General features: G+C 40.2%; 1 protein-coding gene and 2 long non-coding RNA genes across 7 annotated transcripts in view; 2 read left to right on the top strand and 1 right to left on the bottom strand.

Moving 5' to 3' along the window:
* LOC116654530 overlaps positions 1-15,019 on the top strand; it is a 190,616-nt gene extending 175,597 nt beyond the window's left edge. For all 3 annotated transcript variants that reach the window (XM_032449735.2, XM_032449736.2, XM_044714167.1), the window contains one exon: positions 11,868-15,019. In XM_032449735.2, coding sequence (XP_032305626.1) covers positions 11,868-12,099 — 232 coding nt within the window. In that variant the 3' untranslated portion in view covers positions 12,100-15,019. The remainder of the gene's footprint in view (positions 1-11,867) is intronic.
* On the bottom strand, positions 250-2,021 carry LOC26513792. Its single transcript, XR_001408464.3, has 2 exons — positions 604-2,021; positions 250-345 (listed from the first exon to the last, which is right to left on the bottom strand). It is a non-coding gene; the product is annotated as an uncharacterized LOC26513792 (long non-coding RNA).
* A 293-nt stretch (positions 15,020-15,312) lies between the features above and the next one.
* Positions 15,313-19,393, top strand: LOC116654529. Of its 3 annotated transcripts, none has more exons than XR_006506903.1 (3): positions 15,313-16,879; positions 16,930-17,618; positions 18,016-19,393. It is a non-coding gene; the product is annotated as an uncharacterized LOC116654529 (long non-coding RNA). The 3 variants fall into 3 exon arrangements; XR_006506902.1 differs by having other exon boundaries at positions 16,930-18,102; positions 18,236-19,393; XR_004309750.2 differs by lacking the exon at positions 18,016-19,393 and having other exon boundaries at positions 15,313-15,444; positions 15,578-16,879; positions 16,930-17,677.
* The last annotated feature ends 4,276 nt before the right edge of the window (positions 19,394-23,669 follow it).

Below are 23,669 nucleotides of genomic sequence, written 5' to 3'. Positions count from 1 at the left end.
TTCAAGAAAAAATTTTTTTTGCTTTTGCTTTTTTTTTTGCTTTTATTCGTTTTTATTTTATTAAATTAAAATTAAATATAAGTTACACTGTTAATTAATACACTGCTAAAATTAAAACTAAAAATTAAAACTAAAAATTGAAACTACAAATTAAAACTAAAAATTAAAAATAAAAGTAAACAATATTTAAACATTCTGCTTAATTTAAATTGTCAAGTAATGGCGGGGAATTTTCTTTGTTTTTTTTGGATTTTTCCTTATAATTTTTATTTTTGGCTCTCCTTATTCCATCCCGGATGGCCCTAATGAAGTCGTCGTAGGTGGAAAAATCACTCCTTGTTGATTCTGTGAAATAAAAAGAAACGTGAATTAAATTATAATGAAAAAACAGAAACAAAAAAATATGACAATGACAAATGACATATTGACAATGCAACTTTTTGCTGATATACATACTAACATACATACATAAACATCAAAACAATGCGACAATTTCTTCTTTATTCTAGTAATTCTACCCACTAATTATAATGAGTATTATTAGTAGCTAGAATGTTACAAATATATGTGTTATAAGTTTAGTTAAATAAGATGAATACTTACATTTCTTTTGTTAAAATGCAATTCAACACGTTCAATTCAACTAAATGCACTAGAATAAATAGAGTGGGGGAGTTGCCATACTTTAAAGCTACTATCGATTCCCGCACTTAGAAAAATATCGCCCACGCGATGGCAACCCTTTCACCCATTTTTTATATTATATTTTTTTGTTTTCTGTATTTACACAATTCACTATTAAGAAATGTATTTATTTTTAAGATTTACATTATTATTCAATTTTTTTTTTTTTGCTTGAGGTGTGTAACTTTTGTTTTTACTCCTTTATTTTTTTTTTTAATAATAAAATTAAACTATTTTAGTTCAATTTAAAATTTTTTGTTTTTATTTTGTATTTAAACAATTTGTTTAAATTGACACTTCTATAACTTAAAAGTATTCAATGAATAATATAAAATATAATATTAATAATTTGGCATGAATAAATTTTTTCTAAGTTAAATGTCCCACGCAAAAATTTTTCTAAGTCCCAAACGAGATGAAAATTTTCTAAGTCCCCTTTTTTTCAGAGCAATTGCTTTGAAAAGGGAAAAAATTTCCTTGATGTCTGCATGCAAGCGGAAAACGGTGCAAAAAAGCGCGCGTCAGGCGACTGCGGCACGATGCATGCACCAAAAAGTCCGACTGGGATGTTATTGTAAAGTGTTAAAGGAACTACACTAATGTTATTTTAACGTGTTAAAGGAACTACACAAATGTTAAAAAGTGTTAAAGGAACTACACAAATGTTAAAAAGTGTTAAAGGAACTACACTAATGTAATATTGTAAGACGTGTAAAAGGAATTGCACAATTGTTAAAATGTGCCAAAGGAAATGCACAAAGGTTTTATTTTACAAAAGAGAATAATGTTATTAAAGAATAACAAAATGAATTAATAAGATTATGTTTAATTGAAGAAATATAATGAATACAGAAGATTTGATATTTATGTAAGTGATTTTTATTTTTGAAAGCTTTTGTCCAATACATGAAGTAAACAGAAAGAAAAAAAATATCTGTTTAAGAATAAAGAAAAGTTTAAAGAGAAATTGAGTCTCGTGGGATTGAAAACAAAACACACGAGGACGTGTGAGTTGTCAGGAAGGCCGTGTCGTACAATGGTTAGTTTACCCATTGTACATGTGCGTACAGCTTTGGTGTGGCGACACATTGTCTAGTAGTTGTGCGTCACGTGCGTACAGCTTTGCTGTGGCGACACATTGTCTAGTAGTTGTAGAATGCACAGCAGCTGAAAGGGAAAAAGGGATACACTCTGCTGCTGAGCATGGTCTGATCGGAGAGCGCGGACTGAATGCAAGAAACAGAGATGGCAATAGACTTTGCAGAAATGATGAAATTAGAAACAACTCTGTGTTACGCAGGTCAGTTTGGAAGCGTCTCTTGCAACGAGCAGAACTTGCTGTGGAAACTTACTGGAAGCATGGAAACTTTGGAGGGATCTCCGTCATATATAAGAACTCCGCCAAATACATAAACGGATTTTATGTAAAATAGAAACAGCTGCGGCGGACTCTGCTAATTCGGCTAATGTGTGAGCGCTTCAAGTTGCTGATGACCACTGAACTTCTCCCTCAAAATTACTACATATGCTTTTGCTTCTCTGTTTCTATTGCCTATCGGGGCAGACGGAACCGCTGATCGGTTTCAGCTTTACTTTTTTGTATCTTATGACAAAAAAATTGGAATAAAGGTAAAAAATTACACAGATTAAAATATTGCTATTCGGTAAAATGAATTATTATTTTATTGTAAAAGATAAAAAAAATAATCTTATGGAATATTAGAAAAAAAACAAGAAGGACGACTATAGTCGAGTTTTCCATCCAAACTTTAATTTACATTTCAATCCTTCTCTTTATTTCAAAGCGGACGGACGAGTTTTATTTGTGCGCACTGCGTTGTCATAAAATTTGCTTATTAGATTTGCATAAACAATCGGTGTTTATTTCTATTCACTTAAAAAAAATAAAAATAATAAAATATGGCAATTCATAGATCCGTATCGCTTCGCGTGTGCAGTGATATATTTGGAGGTAAAATAATAATTTTATAAATTTTCTTCCAAACATAGCCCTGCTCTTCCTCTTCATCTCTTACGGTGTTGCTTCTATTCTATTGCTCCTATTTCTTGCTCAATAGGGATTCTTATCTCTATTCTTTGCATTTTACTAACTCGCACTAACTGCTCTCTTCTTCCCCCTTTCGTTTCCCTGGTACAGTGGTACAAGGTTCATCAATATTATTAATAAATTAATTATTGAAATTTTAATAATTTTTAATAAATTAATTATTTAAAATCTTAATAATTATGGAATTTAAATTGGTCTGTGCATTGAAGTCTTGTAATAAGACAATCTCGTCTTCCCAGCCTACCATCCATTGCTGGCTCTGTGAAAACGTTTTACACGCTAAGTGTGCCGGGTTCACGGCCTCAGTTTCGGATGCAATCTCACGTAGGTCTGGTCTCCACTTTTGCTGTGACGGTTGTCGTGCTGTTCAGGACGAAATGAGATCGTTCATGAGGCAGACTAAAAGCGGTTTCAAGGAGTTGATTAGTGGTTTTCGAAAAATCAATGACCAACTCTGTGCGCTCGATACACAGTTTAGTAGTCTTCAACTACTAAACGAGTCTCCAAAGCGTAAAAAATCCTCTTTTAGTGATGTGCTTGTGGCGAATAATCTTCAGCCGGCTCAGCCGACAACTATGCAGCCGCTTATATCTCTGGCCACCCCAAGGGCCGGACCTGAGAAAAATTCGGCTTCCGAATATCTCAGGATTAATGAGCAATTGTCCGATATGTCCTCTGTGGCATCGCTTCAAGTAATCCCAGACCCAATAATTCAAACCCCCCTAACAGTCACCAAACAGGGCAATCAACCGTCCGGACCCCCGGTACGTACTGATGCCGCTGTACTAGTTGCGGCGGCACCAAAACCCTTGCAGGTGATCCCACCATCGAAACACATTTTTGTTTCCCGGCTTGCCCCTGATACTTCGGAGTTTGATATCTCGGGGTTACATCAAAGCCAAAGCAAAAGCCGACATAAAGGTGGTGGATATTACAAAATTCAAATATTCATACACCAGGCACACGTCATCTTTCAAAATACGTGTGCCCTTGCAGATGTTCAAGATACATACCACCTTCGTCCGAACCGCCAACATACTGGCAACATTTGTCCGCTATTCGTTTGGTTTTCGATCGTCTGTCTGATGGTGACCAGCTGATAGCTCTGGGTGACTTTAATATCCCAGAACTTATATGGTCAAATGTTGAAAATTCACCGCCTTTACAGATTAACTCCCACCACGACTTCCCTTCCCCACGACATGTTCGACATGTCACTCGGGCAAATTAAGCACGATAGAAATTCTTTGTGTCGGACTTATGTTTCGTTTCTGATCCTGATGGAATTACTCTTTCCAGAACTTTGCCCCTTTCTGACCCTGAGGATCCATATCATCCCACTCTTGAGCTTTCAATTGAAAACAACACCTTAATTGACCTTAAGTCTACCCTTAAATCTCAGAAAGTTAGTTTCTTTCGTAAGGCTGATATTATGAAATTAAATAAGTAAATTTCGGAATTTGATTGGTCTGATTTACTGGCATGCGATGATATAAACTTAGCATTACAAAAATTTTATTTCACTGTAAACTCATTTTTTGACGTTTGTGTGCCTTGGAAATATCCGTCCGCTTCAACGAATCCGCCTTGGTATACAAGGCATCTTAACAACTTAAAGAATAGTATGAGTAGACTTTTGAATAAACATAGATTATCTGGCTGTACAGTTAGTTATTCTAGATACTTAGTAGCCCGGTCCAATTTCACCGTGCATAACGCAGAATGTTATAGGAGTTATATTCGCCGCTGCAGGATTCAGTTTACTCAGGATCCGAAGCAGTTTTATAATTTTATAAACACTGAGCGTAAACATGTATCTTTTCCCCCACTGCTTACGTTTGATAACTCTTATGCGAACACTGATCAGGCAATGGCCGATCTCTTTGCACAGTTTTTTCAAGCTACGTATTCACCTAGCAGCTGCTCAGCTCAGCCTTACACTTATGATAGCCAATCAGCCAATCTTATATTTCGCCCATCTTTCGATCAAAGTGGTATGTTATCGGATCTTCTTAAGGTCAAGCCCGTGTATTCGCCAGGCCCTGATGGAGTACCAGGCTGTGTTCTGAAGAACTGCGCCGAGGCTCTGTGCAAACCGCTCGTTAAACTCTTTAATCTATCGCTGGAAACTTCGATCTTTCCCCTTATGTGGAAGGAATCCTTCATTATTCCGCTGCATAAAAAGGGAAAAAATCCGATGCTGCAAATTATAAAGTTATCTCTAAATTGTCAGCAATTCCAAAGCATTTTGAAAAACTTATCACTAACCATTTGCAACACCTATGTAGTTCAATAATAACTCCGTGCCAGCATGGCTTCATGAAGCGCCGCTCCACCACTACAAACTTATTGGAGCTAACATCTTTTATCACGGATGGCTTCCGGAATGGCTAACAAACAGACGTCATTTACACTGACTTCAGTAAAGCATTTGACTCTCTTAACCATTCGCTTCTTATAAGTAAACTCAGTCTTTTGGGATTCCCAACTGACCTTCTTATCTGGATTTCGAGCTACTTATCTGGGAGAACCCAACGTGTTTTCTTTAAAGATGTTACCTCACGTAATTCCGCGCCACATCTGGGGTGCCCCAAGGAAGCCATCTTGGACCCCTACTTTTTACACTGTTTATTAACGACTTGCCCCTTGCCTTAACTAATTCACTTTTACTTATGTACGCTGATGACGTTAAGCTGTGCCTTCAGTATAAATTCACTAGCGCCCAGTCTAGACTTCAATCCAATTTGGATAAACTTCAAAATTGGGGTTTAGCAAATAACCTAAAGCTTAATGGATCGAAATGTAAACTTATGTCTTTTTACCGATCTAGTCCTTACCCGGCTATGTACTTTCTCTATGGAAACGCCTTAGAACGATTAACTCAGGTTAACGATCTAGGTGTCCTATTAGATTTGAGAATTAAATTTACCGACCATATATCTACCATGGTTAATAAAGCTATGGGTGTGCTTGGTTTTATTAAAAGATGGTCAAAAGAATTTAATGACCCGTGCATAACTAAAACGTTATATACATCACTGGTCCGCCCGATTCTTGAGTATGGATCGTGTGTCTGGAGTCCTTAATATGGAGTACACCAAGATCACATTGAATCTGTACAAAAAAAACTTCCATACTTTTGCGCTTAGGGGACTTAATTGGGATGCAAATCTTTACCTCCCCTCTTATCGTAGTAGACTTTTACTAATCAACTTACCATCATTAACAAACCGTAGAACGATGCTGGGTGTCATGTTTGTATACAATCTTATTTATGGAAATATATATATATATTTTTTTTTTTTATTGAAGTAACAATTATCTGTTATTTATATATATAATTTTAAAATTAAAATTTAAAATTAATTAATTATAACTAAGAATTAGGAAAATTATTCAAAAGAAAAACAAACAATTTAGATTTTATTACATCAAGGGATAATTCAGGGGAATATAAATGGGACAATAGATTATAATTTTTAAAAATAACACGAAAAGGATCATGGTCCGCAAAATTTGATCTACAAATTGGTAACCCGACCCTTTTGGTTGACCTATTTGGAACAGAAAATTTCATTTTTTCAAGTAAAAGATTAGAGTCAACTTGACCAAGAATGAGTTTATGAAGGAGCATGGCCCCAGCACAAGTACGACGTACCTGCAATGGTGGCAGGTCTAATAACTTTAGCCGACAACGATATGGTGGAAGAAGACCATCTGAGTCCCAGTTTAAATATTTTAAGGCAAATAAAAGAAACTGCTTTTCTATACTTCTTTGATGAACCATAGACTGCGGACTCCAAACGCATGAACAGTATTCAAGGATTGGACGAACCAAAGAGATATACAACGTTTTAGTGGTAAAGGGACCATCAAACTCTTTTGACCAGCGCTTGATAAATGCAAGTACTCCTCTGGCTTTATTAACTGTTAGAGAAATATGTTCATTAAACGACAGCTTGTGATCGAAAAGAACTCCAAGATCATTCATTAGGGAAACACGATCTAAAAAGTGATTCCCATGTGAGTACGAGATGACATGAGGCGTGCTACGGTTAAACGTCATAACCTTGCATTTTGAGCAGATTAGTGAGAGGAGATTATTAGAGCACCACAAGAATACTTCGGTGATTAACAGAATCGAAAGCTTTGCTAAAATCGGTGTAAATAACATCGGTTTGCATTCGTTTGAGAAAACCATTATGGACGATCGAAGTGAATTCTAGCAAATTGGTTGTTGTGGAACGATTTTTGACAAAACCATGCTGGGTGGAGGAAATTATGCTTTTGCAATGATGTTGCAGTTGCAATGTAACCATTTTCTCCAGCAGCTTGGGAATAGCAGAAAGTTTAGCAATACCACGGTAGTTATCAATAAGTATTTTAGAACCTTTCTTATGAAGTGGAATAATAAAAGATTTATTCCATCTCTTGGGAAGGCATGAAAGGTCCAAAGATAAATTGAATAGGGTAGTAAGAGGATAGCATAGGATATCGGAGCAGTACCTAAGAATACAGCTCGGGACGTTATCAGGACCAGCCGAAAAAGAGATATCCAAGGTTGAAAGAGCATTAGAAACATCAAGATGATTAAATTTAGACAAGTAGATATTGTTTATATACGGAATATTATAAGGATATGTAGAATTTAAATTATAAGAATCGGACGAATAAGTTGATTGAAAGAATGATGCAAAGAGATTTGCAATACCATGATCTGAGGAATCAGAAATATTTTTATAAGATAGTGAAGGAGGAAAAAGACAGGATTTACGTTTCATATTGACAAACGAATAAAAGGAGCTCGGATCATTTCGGAAGTTAGCCTTACAATTTACGATGTAACGCTTATAAATAGTTATGAATATTAGGGACATCAATTAACACCGAAACCAATAGTGTGGGGTGGTGACGTCTTCAGGAAGCGATTGTGGTGAAGACCGATTTACAGTGACAGAGGATATTCTATTACAGAAAATAAGGTCTAGGGACCTGCTAAGTGTGTTAAGGATGTGGTTAATTTGGGAAAGAGCAATTTCAATTAATTCATCAATGAAGTCGTTATGGCAACTAAAATGCAAGGAATTGTCATCTTCACACGGGATCCAGGAGATTTGGGGAAGGTTGAAATCACCCATGATTAGGACAAAATCAGAGTCATTGACTAATGATAAAACGTAATTGATAGCATTAAGGTGATGAAAATATACCGTATCATTAACCGATGGAGGTATATAAGAACAGGTCATGAAAATATGAGACGGACCAACAGTTATTTTTACTGCGATAAACTCGATTCCAAACTGATTCGGGAAAGTGATTAGTTCAGCCGAGTATTTAATACTAACAGCAATGAGGACACCACCACCGAAAGAAGGCCTATCCAATCGAAACACAGTGTAGTTTGGAACAAAAATTTCATAATCAGAGACAGGGGAATTAAGCCAGGTTTCAGTAAGTGCAATAGCATCAAATTCAAAAGAAGCACTCTTAGTAAAAAATTGGCTCAGTTTACCCAGAATACTTCGAACGTTTTGGTAGCAGCAAGAAAAAACATTATTACTCAGTTTTTTGGAGCTGAATCGGCAAAGTTGTGATTCAGAGGGTCTTTAGCTAAAAATTCGTGAATAATACTGTGCTCGGGCCAGGCTGACGGATCAAGTGCTTTTTCAAAGTAGGATTCAGGAATTACAATTTTGAAAGAGGATATGCTACGCTTATGTTTAAAATTAAACTTAAAGACCGCTAAATCATTAGGAGCTACCCTAAGATGTTTTAAGAGGTGACTCCTGACATCATCCACAGTGGCATCCGGCATGAGGCGGGATACAAATATGGCTTTACGAGGTGCAACAGCTCTCAGCGAAAGCCCAGAGGATTTTAACTCAGGCGCCACACCAGTGAGAGGCCTAGGTGACGGAGCCACAGGAACCTGGAGGTTTTCCAACGATGGAGGATCCAGGACAATAGGTGGTACAGGACTCATTGACGATTGCATTGGCAGACTTGGTGAATGGATCACTTCCACAGGAACAACAGGAGGCGATGAAGTATTAGGAGTTAAGAATTTATCCGAATGAATCACATGAGAAGCAGGAGTGCCCAATAGATTGACCGCCATCGGGTTATTATTCGGAATTTTTCTCCTTGGAGATTCACTTAGTAACTTGAGACCAAGAAATTGGGTCTCAAGTGTAAGGAATTGCTCATTAAGTGCAGAAAACTGCTTACGGACATCAAGAAAACCGTTTCTCGTCTGCTTCATGAAGGCATCTCAGACTTTTTTTTAAACCTTGCTTTAATTTTTTGTATCTTCCCTTTGCGACTAATAAGAGGTGTATCAAATCTTATATTTTTAACTTAACTAACAGTCTTAGTGACTGATACGGAGTAGGCGGGAAATCCGAGTCAATCCCTGAGAGAGAAAATTTGGGTGCGAAGACACCTTTTTAGGGCTCTTTTTGCTTCTGGATTTCGTCTTTCACTGCGAGGATGACCAGATCCCGGTGGATGTTTTCGTTGCGAACATACCAAGGTGCCCCAGTTCTCAAGATTTTTGATTGTGCGCGCTGTATGATGTCTATGTTGCTGCTGCTCGCGTTCCCCCACATCTGGGAGCCATTCGTCCAGATTGGCTTTAGGACTGAATTGTAGAGTAGTAGCTTGTAGTCCAGGGACAGTGGCGATGGTGATCCAGTGGTACTTTACATGTTTACACTTTTGTTCGTTTATTTTAATGCGCCAGTTGGACAGCTTCTTTTCGACTATTAGATGATTAGCCAGTTGGTTTGTTGCTTGCGTTGGGCATTTGGAGCGACTAAGAATAGCGGTGAACGTTGACGTTGTTAATTGTGCATTCGTAGGAATATCCGCAGTATACAAAACATATAGACGGCACGAGTGCGCTTTCTCGTAGAACTCCAACTTCGATAATATAGTCGTCCGAAGTAGCTGCGTTGCATCTCACTGAGAATACGTATTGTAGAGGTTGGCTGAGGGGTAGCCTTTGGCTGAATAGCTGTCAGGAGGATTGAATGTGAGGCAGGGTTTGGCTGGAAGACACTTTGGAGATGTGTAGCGAATGTTTCAGCTTGGTCTTCGTCGCTGCGATCCTAGCATTCCGAAGAGTTTCTTATCGGGGTGGCCGTTTCGGTTGGGGCGCTAAGCTTTGGGTGGGCCCTCCACAGGGGATACATTGTGCTTGTTGGCGAAAGATTCTGGATGTACCTCAGCTGTACATTTTCTTCCTGTTGATGAAGAGCCTGGTCGGGTGAACGGGTTGCTTCCTTAAGGCGTTTAAGGCGTAACATAGTCCAGTTTATTTCTCACATTTATATTTGCATTGCACAATTGCCTTCCTTTGGGAGTAACTAGACGTGATCCCCAGTAAGAATGTTTTGGCGTTGTATTCTCCTGCGGTTATAAAACGGTCCCCAAGTGAATTGTCGAGATCCATAAATTGTCCTTCCAAAATTGAGAAACGAGGAGAGCAGAAAACGGCAGCGATTGAAAGCCTTCCGTTTCTTGACTGAATTTGTACCGATGTTTCCATAATTCTTCACGGTACTGTCCTTGTTTGTAGTGCAGTGAGTGGAGTCCCCACAGACTACACAGACAACCCGAAGTGTGCAATATGACTTAGTGTATACTCTTGGCAATTAGTGCATAGCACTGGACTGCGTTTATGTGGCTCTTCAACTGTGATTCTTCAATGCAAAAGATATTGCAGCTTGTAGATTGGGTGGACTTCGTTCTTCTTCAGCGACCTGCTTTCTGGCTCGAGCTCGACGGTGGCGAAGTCCCTTTCTTCAAGGACGTTTTTTACTTCCGTGGTGGTAACATCGGGTAACAGTAACCCTTTACTGCCACTTTTATGCCCTTGCTGCTTTTCAGCTGATACGTGTAAAAGTTTTTCTGAGCATTGTCCAGATATTTGGACACGAATCGGAAGTGCTCTTCAGTCTTGGTTTTCACCTTTGTTTCATGGATTTTCCCTTTGATAAACGAAACAACATAAAAGTTGTCACCGTTCCCGATCAACGCCGCAATTCGGTTGTCCAGGCCACTCAAGTTTTTCTCCCTGATATAGATTGGAGGGGGCTTGGGTTTTTTTCTATCATGGTTAATTTGACCAAGCGACATGCCAAACATGCCCACGGGGGGAGTCATGGTGCTTGTTAAGCAATAAAGAAGGTGAACTATCAACATTAGACCTCATGAGTTCTGGGATTTTAAAGTCACCCAGAGCTACCAGCTGGTCACAATCAGACATCAGATTAGAAACGGATCGAATAGCGGACAAATGTTGTCAGGATGTAGGCGGTTTGGACGAAGGTGAGGGACGCGGTAAACGGCGTAGCAACAAACCTGCGCTTTATTCATAGTGGTCTTTGTGAAAATTATTCTATCTCTTATTATCTCTAAGATCCATGTGTTTTTACGGACAGACGGACATGGCTATTTCCACAGGGCTGTTAATGCTGATTAAGAATATATATATTATAAGGTCCGAGATTCCTTCTCCCTGTTACATACACGATCACAATACACCCTTGGACTTTTCGAGTACTGTATAAAAACTTTTCGAGTTATAAAAAAACAGTCACTTGCCATAAAAGCACAATGTAAACTCAATAAAAATAATACTTAAAGAAAATTGCCAATGTTAATATTGTATATAAATATTTTTATATTCTTTCAGAGGGTACATCTCCGACCCTTTAATTGTTGTGGCTATCGACTTTAAACTTTGCAGACATCCTTATTTTCTATGCAAACAGTATATAAGTCAGAATGGCTGGGATCGGTCGATTATATTCAATAGCTGCCATATTATTGGTTGATCGGAAAGCCATACTTTTAGTGTTTTCTAAGTTAGGGGGATTTTAAGATCGATTTTTATAGATTATATTTTGGGTACTTTGGTTTCGACTGTGTATTATCAAAAATAGATATTATAACTATAACGGTCAACTATAGCCGATATTTGCAATATATATCCTATGTTGCTATTTGACTGCAAGGGTATATTAACTTTGGCGCCGCCCGAAGTTGGCTTTTCTTTCTTATTTTTCAATGCCTTTTAAAGTTTTTTTTCTATTTATTTCATTATCAGGAACATACACGTAGAAGTGGACCAGGCTCGATTAATAAGCCAACTGACTGGAATTATTTTAAGCCCAATAACAAACTTATTTAAAAATCGAATAACTACATCAATTGCCGACAGTCTTAAGACACAAATGCAATTTTTAATGGATGATTTTAATAACGAAGATCCTTTGCAATTAAGAGACTTCACAAAAAAATTACTATCGGGATTAATATTCAACGCTACACAAACATAAAACTTATCTAAAATTCAGCGATATTAAATTTTTTCAGTTTTTAAACTTATTTTTCTGAATAAGCAAAATAATATGCTTGGAAACTTTCAACAATTTTGGTAGACGCAAAAAAAGTGTAAAAATATAAATAAGAATTCATGAGATTTTATTGTTTCCAATATTTATCCCATTACAAGGCAAGAAAACTGATTTTAATAATTTTTTAAGATTTGTGGAGAATAAAATTTTAGTTAGTTTTTAAAAAGTTATTAAAAAAAGGGATCCAATTTTTTAAGTTTGGTAAGATTTTACGAGCGATTCAATTTTTATAAATATGTCAAATATGTCAAAATATTAAACATGTACGAAATAAAAAAGTACCAAATTTACAAAATTACCTGCAAAAGTGGTTCTATTGACATATTTTAGGATAAAAAACTTCTATCTATATATATAAAAGAAAGTCGTGTTAGTTACACCACTTATAACTCAAGAACGGCAGAACAGATTTGGCTGAAAATTGGTAGGGAGGTAGCTTAGAGCCAGGAGACGGACATATGATACTTTTTATCCCTTTCGACAGCGTTCCCATGTGACTTGACATGAAACGTCAGTCACTATAAAACGTGGTATAACAAAAAAGAATCAGACTTGGAATAATAAAACGCAAATGACAGCTATGTAATTGACGTTATCAGGGAAGCAGCAGAAAGGCGTGGAGTCCGGCTTGAAGGTCAACAGCAATAGATTTAATTCGCTCGCAAAGACATGAACACGATAGGGCAAGGTCTGTTGAATTCCGTGCACAGATAACAGTAGATCGAAATCAGCAATTTCTTGCATTTCGATATGATCCATCTGTTGATTATAGCTCCAGTCGCCATATCGTCATTGGCCAGATGAGCCATGTCTGTACTTGCTGCCAGGCTCTGAAGTTCAATAATAAAACGAAAGAAATGTGTTGTTCTGGCGGGAAAATCAAATTACGTCAACTTGAAACACCACCAGAGCCACTGCGAACTCTGCTTGCTGGAACCACTGCTGAATCGAAGCATTTCCTATTAAATACTAGGAAATATAATTCTTGCTTCCAAATGACGTAATTTGGTTCGTAAATTGTAACTGACGAATTCATGCCAACTTTCAAAATCAAAGGGCAAATATATCACGCCCTGGCACCCTGCTCCCGTTCCCAGACAGTGAACATAAATTCCTTCAAATGTTCTTCAACATCAGGAATGGGAAAAAAACTGCGAGCATGTAAACTCATTGTTTGGGATGAATGTACCAAGGCACACAAAAAAGCGTGTCTGTCGTGTTCTTCATTTCTTGATCGTTCAAACACAATACACCACAGAGAAGCGTTTCTGAATAAAAAAATATTATTTTTAGCTGTGATATTCTAGTGCGACAAACGGAAGGAGTGCAACTTAATGTAGGAGAGGAGGAGCGACGGCAGATACAATCGATCAATACGATCAATGGACTGCACGGGTTAAAAAAGTTCGTCCGCTCCTAAGATACGATTTTTGAATCGACTTCTCGTCCTGAGCATGGATTACCGGAACTCCTGGTACAATTTTCGAAAAGTCTCTTAGACCAGTTGCGATCTCCGATTCCAGACGCGATTTCTCTTACTCAGTCAGGCAATGAGGCAAAGCAAGCAAATACACCACCACAACCAGTGGTTCCAGAGGTGGAACCTCTTCCTTCGTGGTGGAACCACTGGAACCACACATTGCAACCTTCAACCTGAGCAATAGGTGCTCGAGATGTATCTTCGTCGATGACCCGACTCGCAGCACTCCCTCGACGCAACGATGCGTCGGTGCTATAGCCGTCTTCGATATCAAAAGCCTCTATCTCTGAGGCCAGTTCCTCTTGAGTAGCGGCTGGATTTGCTTCGTCATTTGAGTCCGATTCATATACCTTTATAAACCGAATTAAAACCGAAGTTCAGCTCCCCATGAGCAGCCTCTTTATGGAAGCCGGGATTCAGATCCTGGCCCTGGGTCGGCATGGAACGTCTGACCATCTTAACGCAATGAGCTTGGCGCCCGTGTAGACTTCGCCTAGTTCGTCTAGCGGCCAGGGTTTATACACCGGGCTCCCAGCCAGGCTGACTCTCGGCACTGGCCGAGTGATACCTTAGTCCGCCCCGGTGTGAGTTGGTGTTTGGGATGGGAGGTGGCTGAGAAATGTGGAAGAACCAATAAGGAAAAGCCCGGTACATCAGCTCATATAAAAAGCGGCAACTAGCAGATACCCATGGAATCAGCAAGCAAGCAGTATATACCATTTACGGTCCCAGAATAGGCATTTCAGTGGAAAAGGCATAGTTTTGGCCTCGTCCAGGTTTCACAAAAACCTCAAAACACATTTAGGAGCTAGTAAAAAAAATTTAATTCAAATGGAACAACGAACACAAACACAAACAAGCCTTCGACAAACTAAGCCAGAATCTACCGAGCGTATTGGTTGGCATGTCTAAACTTCTCCAAAACGTTTATAATTGACACCACAAAAAGACGTCGAAGAAATACATTTGATACAATAAGTCAATTGAAAGTATTCAAAACCAATAATACGATTATTCAGCAACAGAAAGGGAATACCAGGCCATCATCTGCGGCATCCAGAAGATAAATATTTATCTGCAGGGGTAGCAATTTATAGAGGAACCGGAGCATTTGGCAGTGAAGGGGCTAAATTTTATCGAAAGCCCATCAGGAAGGATATAAAGATGGGCCCTCAACAACACGACTACAACCCCACGCGCAAGCAATGGTGGGTCACCCAGGAATACCGAAAACGGAACACAGAATCGTGGCAGTATTTCTTAAAGGTGATTCATAACGATATCAAGAAGCTTATCAGGATATGTGAGTGCTTCTATTAGTAATATTAGTACAAGATATTACAAAACCATCAGCAGTAAAAATGATAACAAGCGATCGTCTATTCCATCAAAACTTTATTTAACTTTTCAAGGTGTAGATTTCCCAACAACATTTTTTGTATGCATACTTTTATATGTAGTAGCGAAGCAGAAATAAGTATTTATTACCTTAGTCCTGTGGACTCATTTAAAACTACCCATCAAAACCCCAATTCGGGTAAGATGTCAAGTTTATGTGTGTCGTAGGTATCCATACGTTTCCCAATTTACTATGCCCATAATTCATTAAGATTTTTTAATGACTCTCTTTAAATCATTTAAAAAGATATAAAAAGAAAAGAAATTAGGTATTCAAAAGTTGTAATAATGTTTATTCGCAGCTAGATGAAATGGGAAAAAGAAAGGAGTTTCTATTCGTATGTGTCACATTCGTCGCATGTGACGAGATGGGAGGCAAGATAATAAAGGTAAGTAAGGCCCGTCGGCTTGTAAACGACTAAAGTGATAATTACAATTGAAAGAATAAGCTTAATACGCTTCAATCTCGCAACGATATATACATACGGTAATTTTACCAAAAATAACCTACGTATTTTTAAGAAGTGGAGACCCTTTCGCCACAAACCGCATCCTTAAAGCTAAGTTGAAAGAGCGCCTCGGGATCCTCCGATCCGCCGGATTCAAAGATGTGAGAACTAAGCGTTATTCCATGGAGCTAGTCAGGCTCTGAATTGTGGACACGCGGAAAACGCTGAACCTAGATGAATCATATCGAACCCATGATAGTGCGACGGTCCAATCACACCAACAAACCTATTTCCCTTCCTATTTGCGCCTAAATTGCAACTAAAGACATGCCGCACATGAAAATGTTTACAAGGCCATATGCATGAACATCTTTAGGGACGGTGGTGAATAGCAGGCGGCTGATGGAAGATGGCAAACAGAGGAGCCAAAGCTGGTCGCGTTGAACGTTAACCAATCTCGTGCGGAAATGGACGAAATGGACGGTCAGACACTCGGAGGCGATTGAGTCTTTGAAGTCGCGGCTGGCAGAGGATCCAGTGCTGCCATGCCCAGATTTTTCGCGGAGATTCGTGCTGCAAACAGACGCTAGGAGGACGGCGAACGAGTAACCCATGCCAGTAGGACTTTTATGGGGACGGAAAAAAACCACTCGGTGACTGAGAAGAAGTGCCTCCCAATAATATGAGCAATTAGGGAAATGAGACTCTACCAGGAAAGGTATCAATTTGACGTAATTACGACCATTGCGCTAAAATGGCTGAACATCATATCCGCGCTAAAATGGTTTTTGAACTGCAAGGTACTGCATATCCTGCCAGGCGTATGCTTGGGTGGTATGTCAATTGGTGACCACAACGGAACAGGTTTCGGCCATAGCGTAAGGACGAGCTCAGAGCAACCAGAGCCCAGAGCAACCACCGACGCACAGCGAACGGCGACGAGGCTACAGAGACGTGTAAGGGGACGAATTAAAGTTCACTACTAAACATAAACAAAAAAGACCAATTCTAATAACGTAAACAAACTTTAGTCGATAGTTAGTAGTCGATAAACATTAGTCGAATAAAATAAGTCGATAACAGATCGCTGTTACAGCCATTTAAATCTGTTAAGGCGAACTATCTGGCAACTCCATATTCTGACAACCGAATACCCGCTCAATCCAATTGTTCTTTTGCGATCAAAACTCAGAAGTGAACAGTTGTCTATATCACAATAATACAGTGAATAATATCACCAAACGTGGAAATTGTTCTAGTACCCAATACGGTACACGAGGGGACTTAGAGTAGCAGCAACGGAGCATTGGCCGTGAATGTGCACAGCCGTTTGCATCTGCACGTGTGTTTGTGGTTGTGGCGGAAAAACCTCCAGGTGAGCCGACCGATATGTCGCCCATTAGGATAATAATAAAAGTGTTCTAGGTAGAGCTCAAACCCCACAATCGTTTGCGTAGTGCCCAACAAAAGACTACGACAAACAACGTATCCCGTTTCGACACAGAGGTATACGGCGGAGCCACCGCGTGTATCATCGGCCAGGCATCCAGGAAAAGCTTTCCTTGATCAGCCCCTAAACGTGCGCGAAACCGGCCCAGACTCGAACCACGATAGGCGAGGTCTGAGGCCGGCGACGTGTGCGTGATTGGGGCCGCAGTGGATCAGGAGCGGTGCTGGAACCTGGCCAACCTGGAGCGTGAAGGTGAACATAACCTCACTTTCTGGCGCAGAACCTCATGTTCATATAAACCGACCTCGACCATGTGATGGGCTAGCTCGACGATCGCGGCGGCAAACATCTCGTCCATAGTGACGATTAAACAACAACAACAACAACCAGGAGAGAAGCGCGACAAGCTGTGCCAGGATTAGCGTATTATTATTAAGTAGAATTTAACTCCTTTTTTTTATTTTTGTAAATTATATTGGATCGAACCAAGACTCATCCTATTTTCCCATCAGGAAGGATATAAAGATGGGCCCTCAACAACACGACTACAACCCCACGCGCAAGCAATGGTGGGTCACCCAGGAATACAGAAAACGGAACACTGAGTTGTGGCAGTATTTCTTAAAGGTGATTCATAACGATATCAGAAAGCTTATCAGGATATGTGAGTGCTTCTATTAGTAATATTAGTACAAGATATTACAAAACCATCAGCAGTAAAAATGATAACAAGCGATCGTCTATTCCATCAAAACTTTATTTAACTTTTCAAGGTGTAGATTTCCCAACAACATTTTTTGTATGCATACTTTTATATGTAGTAGCGAAGCAGAAATAAGTATTTATTACCTTAGTCCTGTGGACTCATTTAAAACTACCCATCAAAACCCCAATTCGGGTAAGATGTCAAGTTTATGTGTGTCGTAGGTATCCATACGTTTCCCAATTTACTATGCCCATAATTCATTAAGATTTTTTAATGACTCTCTTTAAATCATTTAAAAAGAAATAAAAAGAAAAGAAATTAGGTATTCAAAAGTTGTAATAATGTTTATTCGCAGCTAGATGAAATGGGAAAAAGAAAGGAGTTTCTATTCGTATGTGTCACATTCGTCGCATGTGACGAGATGGGAGGCAAGATAATAAAGGTAAGTAAGGCCCGTCGGCTTGTAAACGACTAAAGTGATAATTACAATTGAAAGAATAAGCTTAATACGCTTCAATCTCGCAACGATGTATACATACGGTAATTTTACCAAAAATAACCTACGTATTTTTAAGAAGTGGAGACCCTTTCGCCACAAACCGCATCCTTAAAGCTAAGTTGAAAGAGCGCCTCGGGATCCTCCGATCCGCCGGATTCAAAGCTGTGAGAACTAAGCGTTATTCCATGGAGCTAGTCAGGCTCTGAATTGTGGACACGCGGAAAACGCTGAACCTAGATGAATCATATCGAACCCATGATAGTGCGACGGTCCAATCACACCAACAAACCTATTTCCCTTCATTTGCGCCTAAATTGCAACTAAAGACATGCCGCACATGAAAATGTTTACAAGGCCATATGCATGAACATCTTTAGGGACGGTGGTGAATAGCAGGCGGCTGATGGAAGATGGCAAACAGAGGAGCCAAAGCTGGTCGCGTTGAACGTTAACCAATCTCGTGCGGAAATGGACGAAATGGACGGTCAGACACTCGGAGGCGATTGAGTCTTTGAAGTCGCGGCTGGCAGAGGATCCAGTGCTGCCATGCCCAGATTTTTCGCGGAGATTCGTGCTGCAAACAGACGCTAGGAGGACGGCGAACGAGTAACCCATGCCAGTAGGACTTTTATGGGGACGGAAAAAAACCACTCGGTGACTGAGAAGAAGTGCCTCCCAATAATATGAGCAATTAGGGAAATGAGACCCTACCAGGAAAGGTATCAATTTGACGTAATTACGACCATTGCGCTAAAATGGCTGAACATCATATCCGCGCTAAAATGGTTTTTGAACTGCAAGGTACTGCATATCCTGCCAGGCGTATGCTTGGGTGGTATGTCAATTGGTGACCACAACGGAACAGGTTTCGGCCATAGCGTAAGGACGAGCTCAGAGCAACCAGAGCCCAGAGCAACCACCGACGCACAGCGAACGGCGACGAGGCTACAGAGACGTGTAAGGGGACGAATTAAAGTTCACTACTAAACATAAACAAAAAAGACCAATTCTAATAACGTAAACAAACTTTAGTCGATAGTTAGTAGTCGATAAACATTAGTCGAATAAAATAAGTCGATAACAGATCGCTGTTACAGCCATTTAAATCTGTTAAGGCGAACTATCTGGCAACTCCATATTCTGACAACCGAATACCCGCTCAATCCAATTGTTCTTTTGCGATCAAAACTCAGAAGTGAACAGTTGTCTATATCACAATAATACAGTGAATAATATCACCGTATCCCGTTTCGACACAGAGGTATACGGCGGAGCCACCGCGTGTATCATCGGCCAGGCATCCAGGAAAAGCTTTCCTTGATCAGCCCCTAAACGTGCGCGAAACCGGCCCAGACTCGAACCACGATAGGCGAGGTCTGAGGCCGGCGACGTGTGCGTGATTGGGGCCGCAGTGGATCAGGAGCGGTGCTGGAACCTGGCCAACCTGGAGCGTGAAGGTGAACATAACCTCACTTTCTGGCGCAGAACTTCATGTTCATATAAACCGACCTCGACCATGTGATGGGCTAGCTCGACGATCGCGGCGGCAAACATCTCGTCCATAGTGACGATTAAACAACAACAACAACCAGGAGAGAAGCGCGACAAGCTGTGCCAGGATTAGCGTATTATTATTAAGTAGAATTTAACTCCTTTTTTTTATTTTTGTAAATTATATTGGATCGAACCAAGACTCATCCTATTTTCCTGTAGAGCATTGATCAATTGTTGGCATCATGTACATGAAAACCCCATAATTTGTTTTGAATTTCACCCGTTCACCAAAATCTTGTCGTCAGGCCTGCGGACTTCGATGGATGGTTGCGTGAGTAAATATTTCGACTTGAACATGTAACAGTGCCTCTATAGGAAAACGTATGAGTATATAGTCCATATCCCAATGATTGGTTAGACGTTGTTCTACCTTAACTTCTAATTTACAACAATATATATATTTGTTTATCTACACATTTTTATATTAAATTCCAATTTATTAATTAAGCAGTATTAAGATCATTTAGTAGAATTAGGAACAATTAGGAGTAAGGGCTAAAGTTAAGCATGCAGTCAGAAGAAGAAGCAACCATGTTTTTGTAATGAATTTGGATATTTGAAATGAAGTAAAATTTTAGTTTTATGGGCACCTGAGCAGACCGATTTCACTATATATGGGTAAGGGCAGCAATAATTCGATGTTGATTCTTTACAGGTAGGGCGGGCCAAGCAGAAGAACCTCACCATCTTAGTTCTTCAATAGCAAGGTTTCCTGTCTCGACTTCGTATCCTTCCAAAGGACTGTATCCCCCTCCTAACTCTGTATACCAAATTTTATTGTGTGGCGGTGATGCTGATTAGGAAGTAACCGACCTCCTTGTCTCTTCCCTGAGCTAGGCCGTTCCCGTAGGCAGAGTATGCAACCAAGGTTGGAAAGTTTTTCAGAGACATGGTAGTAGACTTATTGCTCTGTACGATGATAGATTCGATTTTCGGAATCATTGTAGCTAAGTTTTGTGATCCTGTTCAAGATTTTGCGAGTAACACCGAACACAGTTCGCAAGTTTATTATCACAGTTCCAGTTATTAGTTCTGCACCCGGTGCCATTATTGGTTTCAGTCGATCATTGATAATTTTAACAATCTCGGTGGGCCGGAAGACTATTGGGTCCGTTCGGTAAAGCTAATAAATTAGTAATTAAGCTCCGATTCGCTAAGGAGCTTCTTATTTTTTTTTTTATTGGGGGTTTTAATTTCGGTGGGCTAGCCACAGAGGAAACCTTCAGCTGGTCGGTGATAGCATTTCTATATACTCGAGCAGTGCATTTTCATCGTATTGTTTTAATACCTCGGAGAGTTTGCGCAAAAGCTTCCTTGAACAATTTCTTAGGCTCTCTTTTCCATAAAAAGCTTCCCAATTTAAAGTTTATTCGGGTGCGGATTTGTTGATACATATGTCAATCATAATTTAACCCTTTGGTGTTGAACTTTTGGCTGCTGCGACAGTTACTGATTCCAGAGCGATGGTAAAGCTTTCAATGTCCTCTTCGACATTAAGCTGTGGTTTTAAATCAAAGTGTGTACACACATACTTCTTATATTTTGGCGAGTTTGTTGGGTTTGACGTCAGCCTATGGGAATGGTTAATTATTACGGGGTTAAGGAGACGCATTACTTGTAAAGAAGAGTAGTCATGTAAGTGGTCTAGGAGCGACTTAGCGGTTATTATATTGCGTTGAATTTTGTAGTCACACCAAAGTTCAATAGATCAGGCAGTTTTCCAACGTCTGAAGGCCAGTGGGTTGGGCTATACGGAGAAACGTAATCCAGTTTCCATATCGCATTTAGTATTTCTTTGCCGATAGAGTTGAAGAAGTCGTTGAATTGTCCCATCGAGATGGTAAAGCGAGGCTGCTGCGGCTTCATGTTGCTTTAGTAGCTACCCGTAGTAGGATTACTTTGATGGATAGCTGTAGGTTTTCTTGATTTTATGGCGCATCTTTCGAAAATTTTGGACGACCAGAAAAATATATACAAAAAACGCAAGTCAATAAATCTTCAGGCCTTACTGAAGATGTCCCATAATAAAAATTATTGGTATTTTAAAATAATAATAAAACTAAATTAACTGGGGTTGCGATGGAAGCAGCGGCCACGCTACCTGATTCATGATAGATCAATATTTATTTTGAATTTGTATGGTATCATTAACAGTAAAGAAATGACCAACAGTTTTGTAGAAAAACTATAGACCTTCTTCTATTGGTATTGTCGACTCATTAAAATACTTTGCGAGAAAGCAACAGCCATCTTGACTCAATCTCAAGTATTTTACCAACATTAGCTAGTAGCTTTAGAATTGATGGCCAATTTCATATGACAATGCTTGATGCTAAAACCTTCCACGTCATATCGGAGTACACTTTGAAAACATTGGGAATATATAGCACAACAATTAAAAAATGTGAACAATCTGAAATTTTAGAAGAGCTTCTCTATTAATGAAATCCTATTTAAATGTGGCTGTTCAAGTCTTTACGCATAGATTAGGTTTTTCAAGTGTGTTTTGCACATTGTATATAGAACTCCAATACAAAAGACGCAAGCTTGTGGTGCTGACAAGGATGTTGTTCACTGAGATTATTTTATCTCTTCACGAAATACCGAAAGAAAAGGTGTCTGTAAAAATTTAAATAATGCAACTACGAAAATAACGAAAATTACGTGCACTCGCTTCCACTTTAGAAATTCGATTATATTCAACAAATCACTTAAACCTAGCTTATCTATTGCGGCGAAGCGGCACTAATTCACGGGAGAGCGCAAGTGAGCTTTTCTTGCGCTCCCGCTCCGCCCTATGCTAACTTATACTAGACTTCAATACAATTCAAAACTTAATCTTCTACATTAATTCTACATCGGCCCCGTTGAAGGCCTTCATCAAGCTTCAACCACTGGCAACCTCGCCAGCTTGTGGACTGCTCTCCTGAAGACCGCTCCTGCACAAGTCCTGACGTCGGCGACCCTGACCCTTCCGTCCGCGCCGGCGTGAGTCTCGACGATCCTGGCGGTGATCCACCGTTGGGGCGGCTGGTTGTCCTCGGCGACCAGGACCAGATCGCCCTTCCTGGCGTCCTCCTGCTCCCGCTGCCACTTCGACCGCGCCTGTAGGCCCAAGACGTACTCCCGGGGCTATCGCTGCCAAAACGTTTGCTTGATTGTCGAGACAAGCCGCCATCGCCGCAAGCACGTTAGATCCTGCTGGTCCGGGGTCCGCGGTGCTGATGGGGCGATGAGCGGCCCGCCTGTCAACAGGTGCCCGGGAGTCAATGCTTCGCCGTCGCTTGGATCCTGACTGAGGGCGCCCAGGGGCCTCGAGTTCAGGACGGCCTCGACTCCAACGAGGACGGTCTGCAGCTCCTCTGCGGTCAACTTCGCGCTGCCCACCACTCGTAGGAGTGGGTGCTTTGCAGACTTTACACCTGCCTCCCAAAGTCCGCCCATGTGCGGAGCCCGCGGCGGTATGAATGCAAATAGCCATCCTTTTCTTGATGCGTATTGCCGCAGCTCGTCCGCTTCGCTTTCGATTTGGTGCCGCAGTGTTGCGAAATGGCGACTCGCTCCGACGAAGTTCGTCGCGTTGTCGCAGTGCACGATCTCCGGACATCTTCGGTGCCCAACGAACCTTTGGAAGGCCAATAAAAAGGAATCAGTTGACAAATCGGAAACTACTTCTAAATGTACTGCTTAAGACGCAAAACAAACAAACAGGGCAATGTAGGACTTGTATGGTGGCCTACCACGAATTTTCAATGTCGTCTCAATAGGGCCACAGAAATCCACGGAAAAATGGGCGGAGAGCACGAACTCGATCTAAGGGTAAATCTCCCATGAAGTATCGGACGTAGCTCTGAACAAATTGAGACCGCTTCGTCGACAATACTGAAAACTTGGCATCGTACGAAATAGTCGGCCCCCGACCCGCAACAACGAAAAGGTAAGCCCAGCATGAGAGG

This window comes from Drosophila ananassae, chromosome 2L (assembly GCF_017639315.1).
Source record: "Drosophila ananassae strain 14024-0371.13 chromosome 2L, ASM1763931v2, whole genome shotgun sequence".
Taxonomy (NCBI): domain Eukaryota; kingdom Metazoa; phylum Arthropoda; class Insecta; order Diptera; family Drosophilidae; genus Drosophila; species Drosophila ananassae.
Note: the sequence above shows the minus strand (reverse complement) of the source record. Positions and strands in the feature narration are given on the sequence as shown.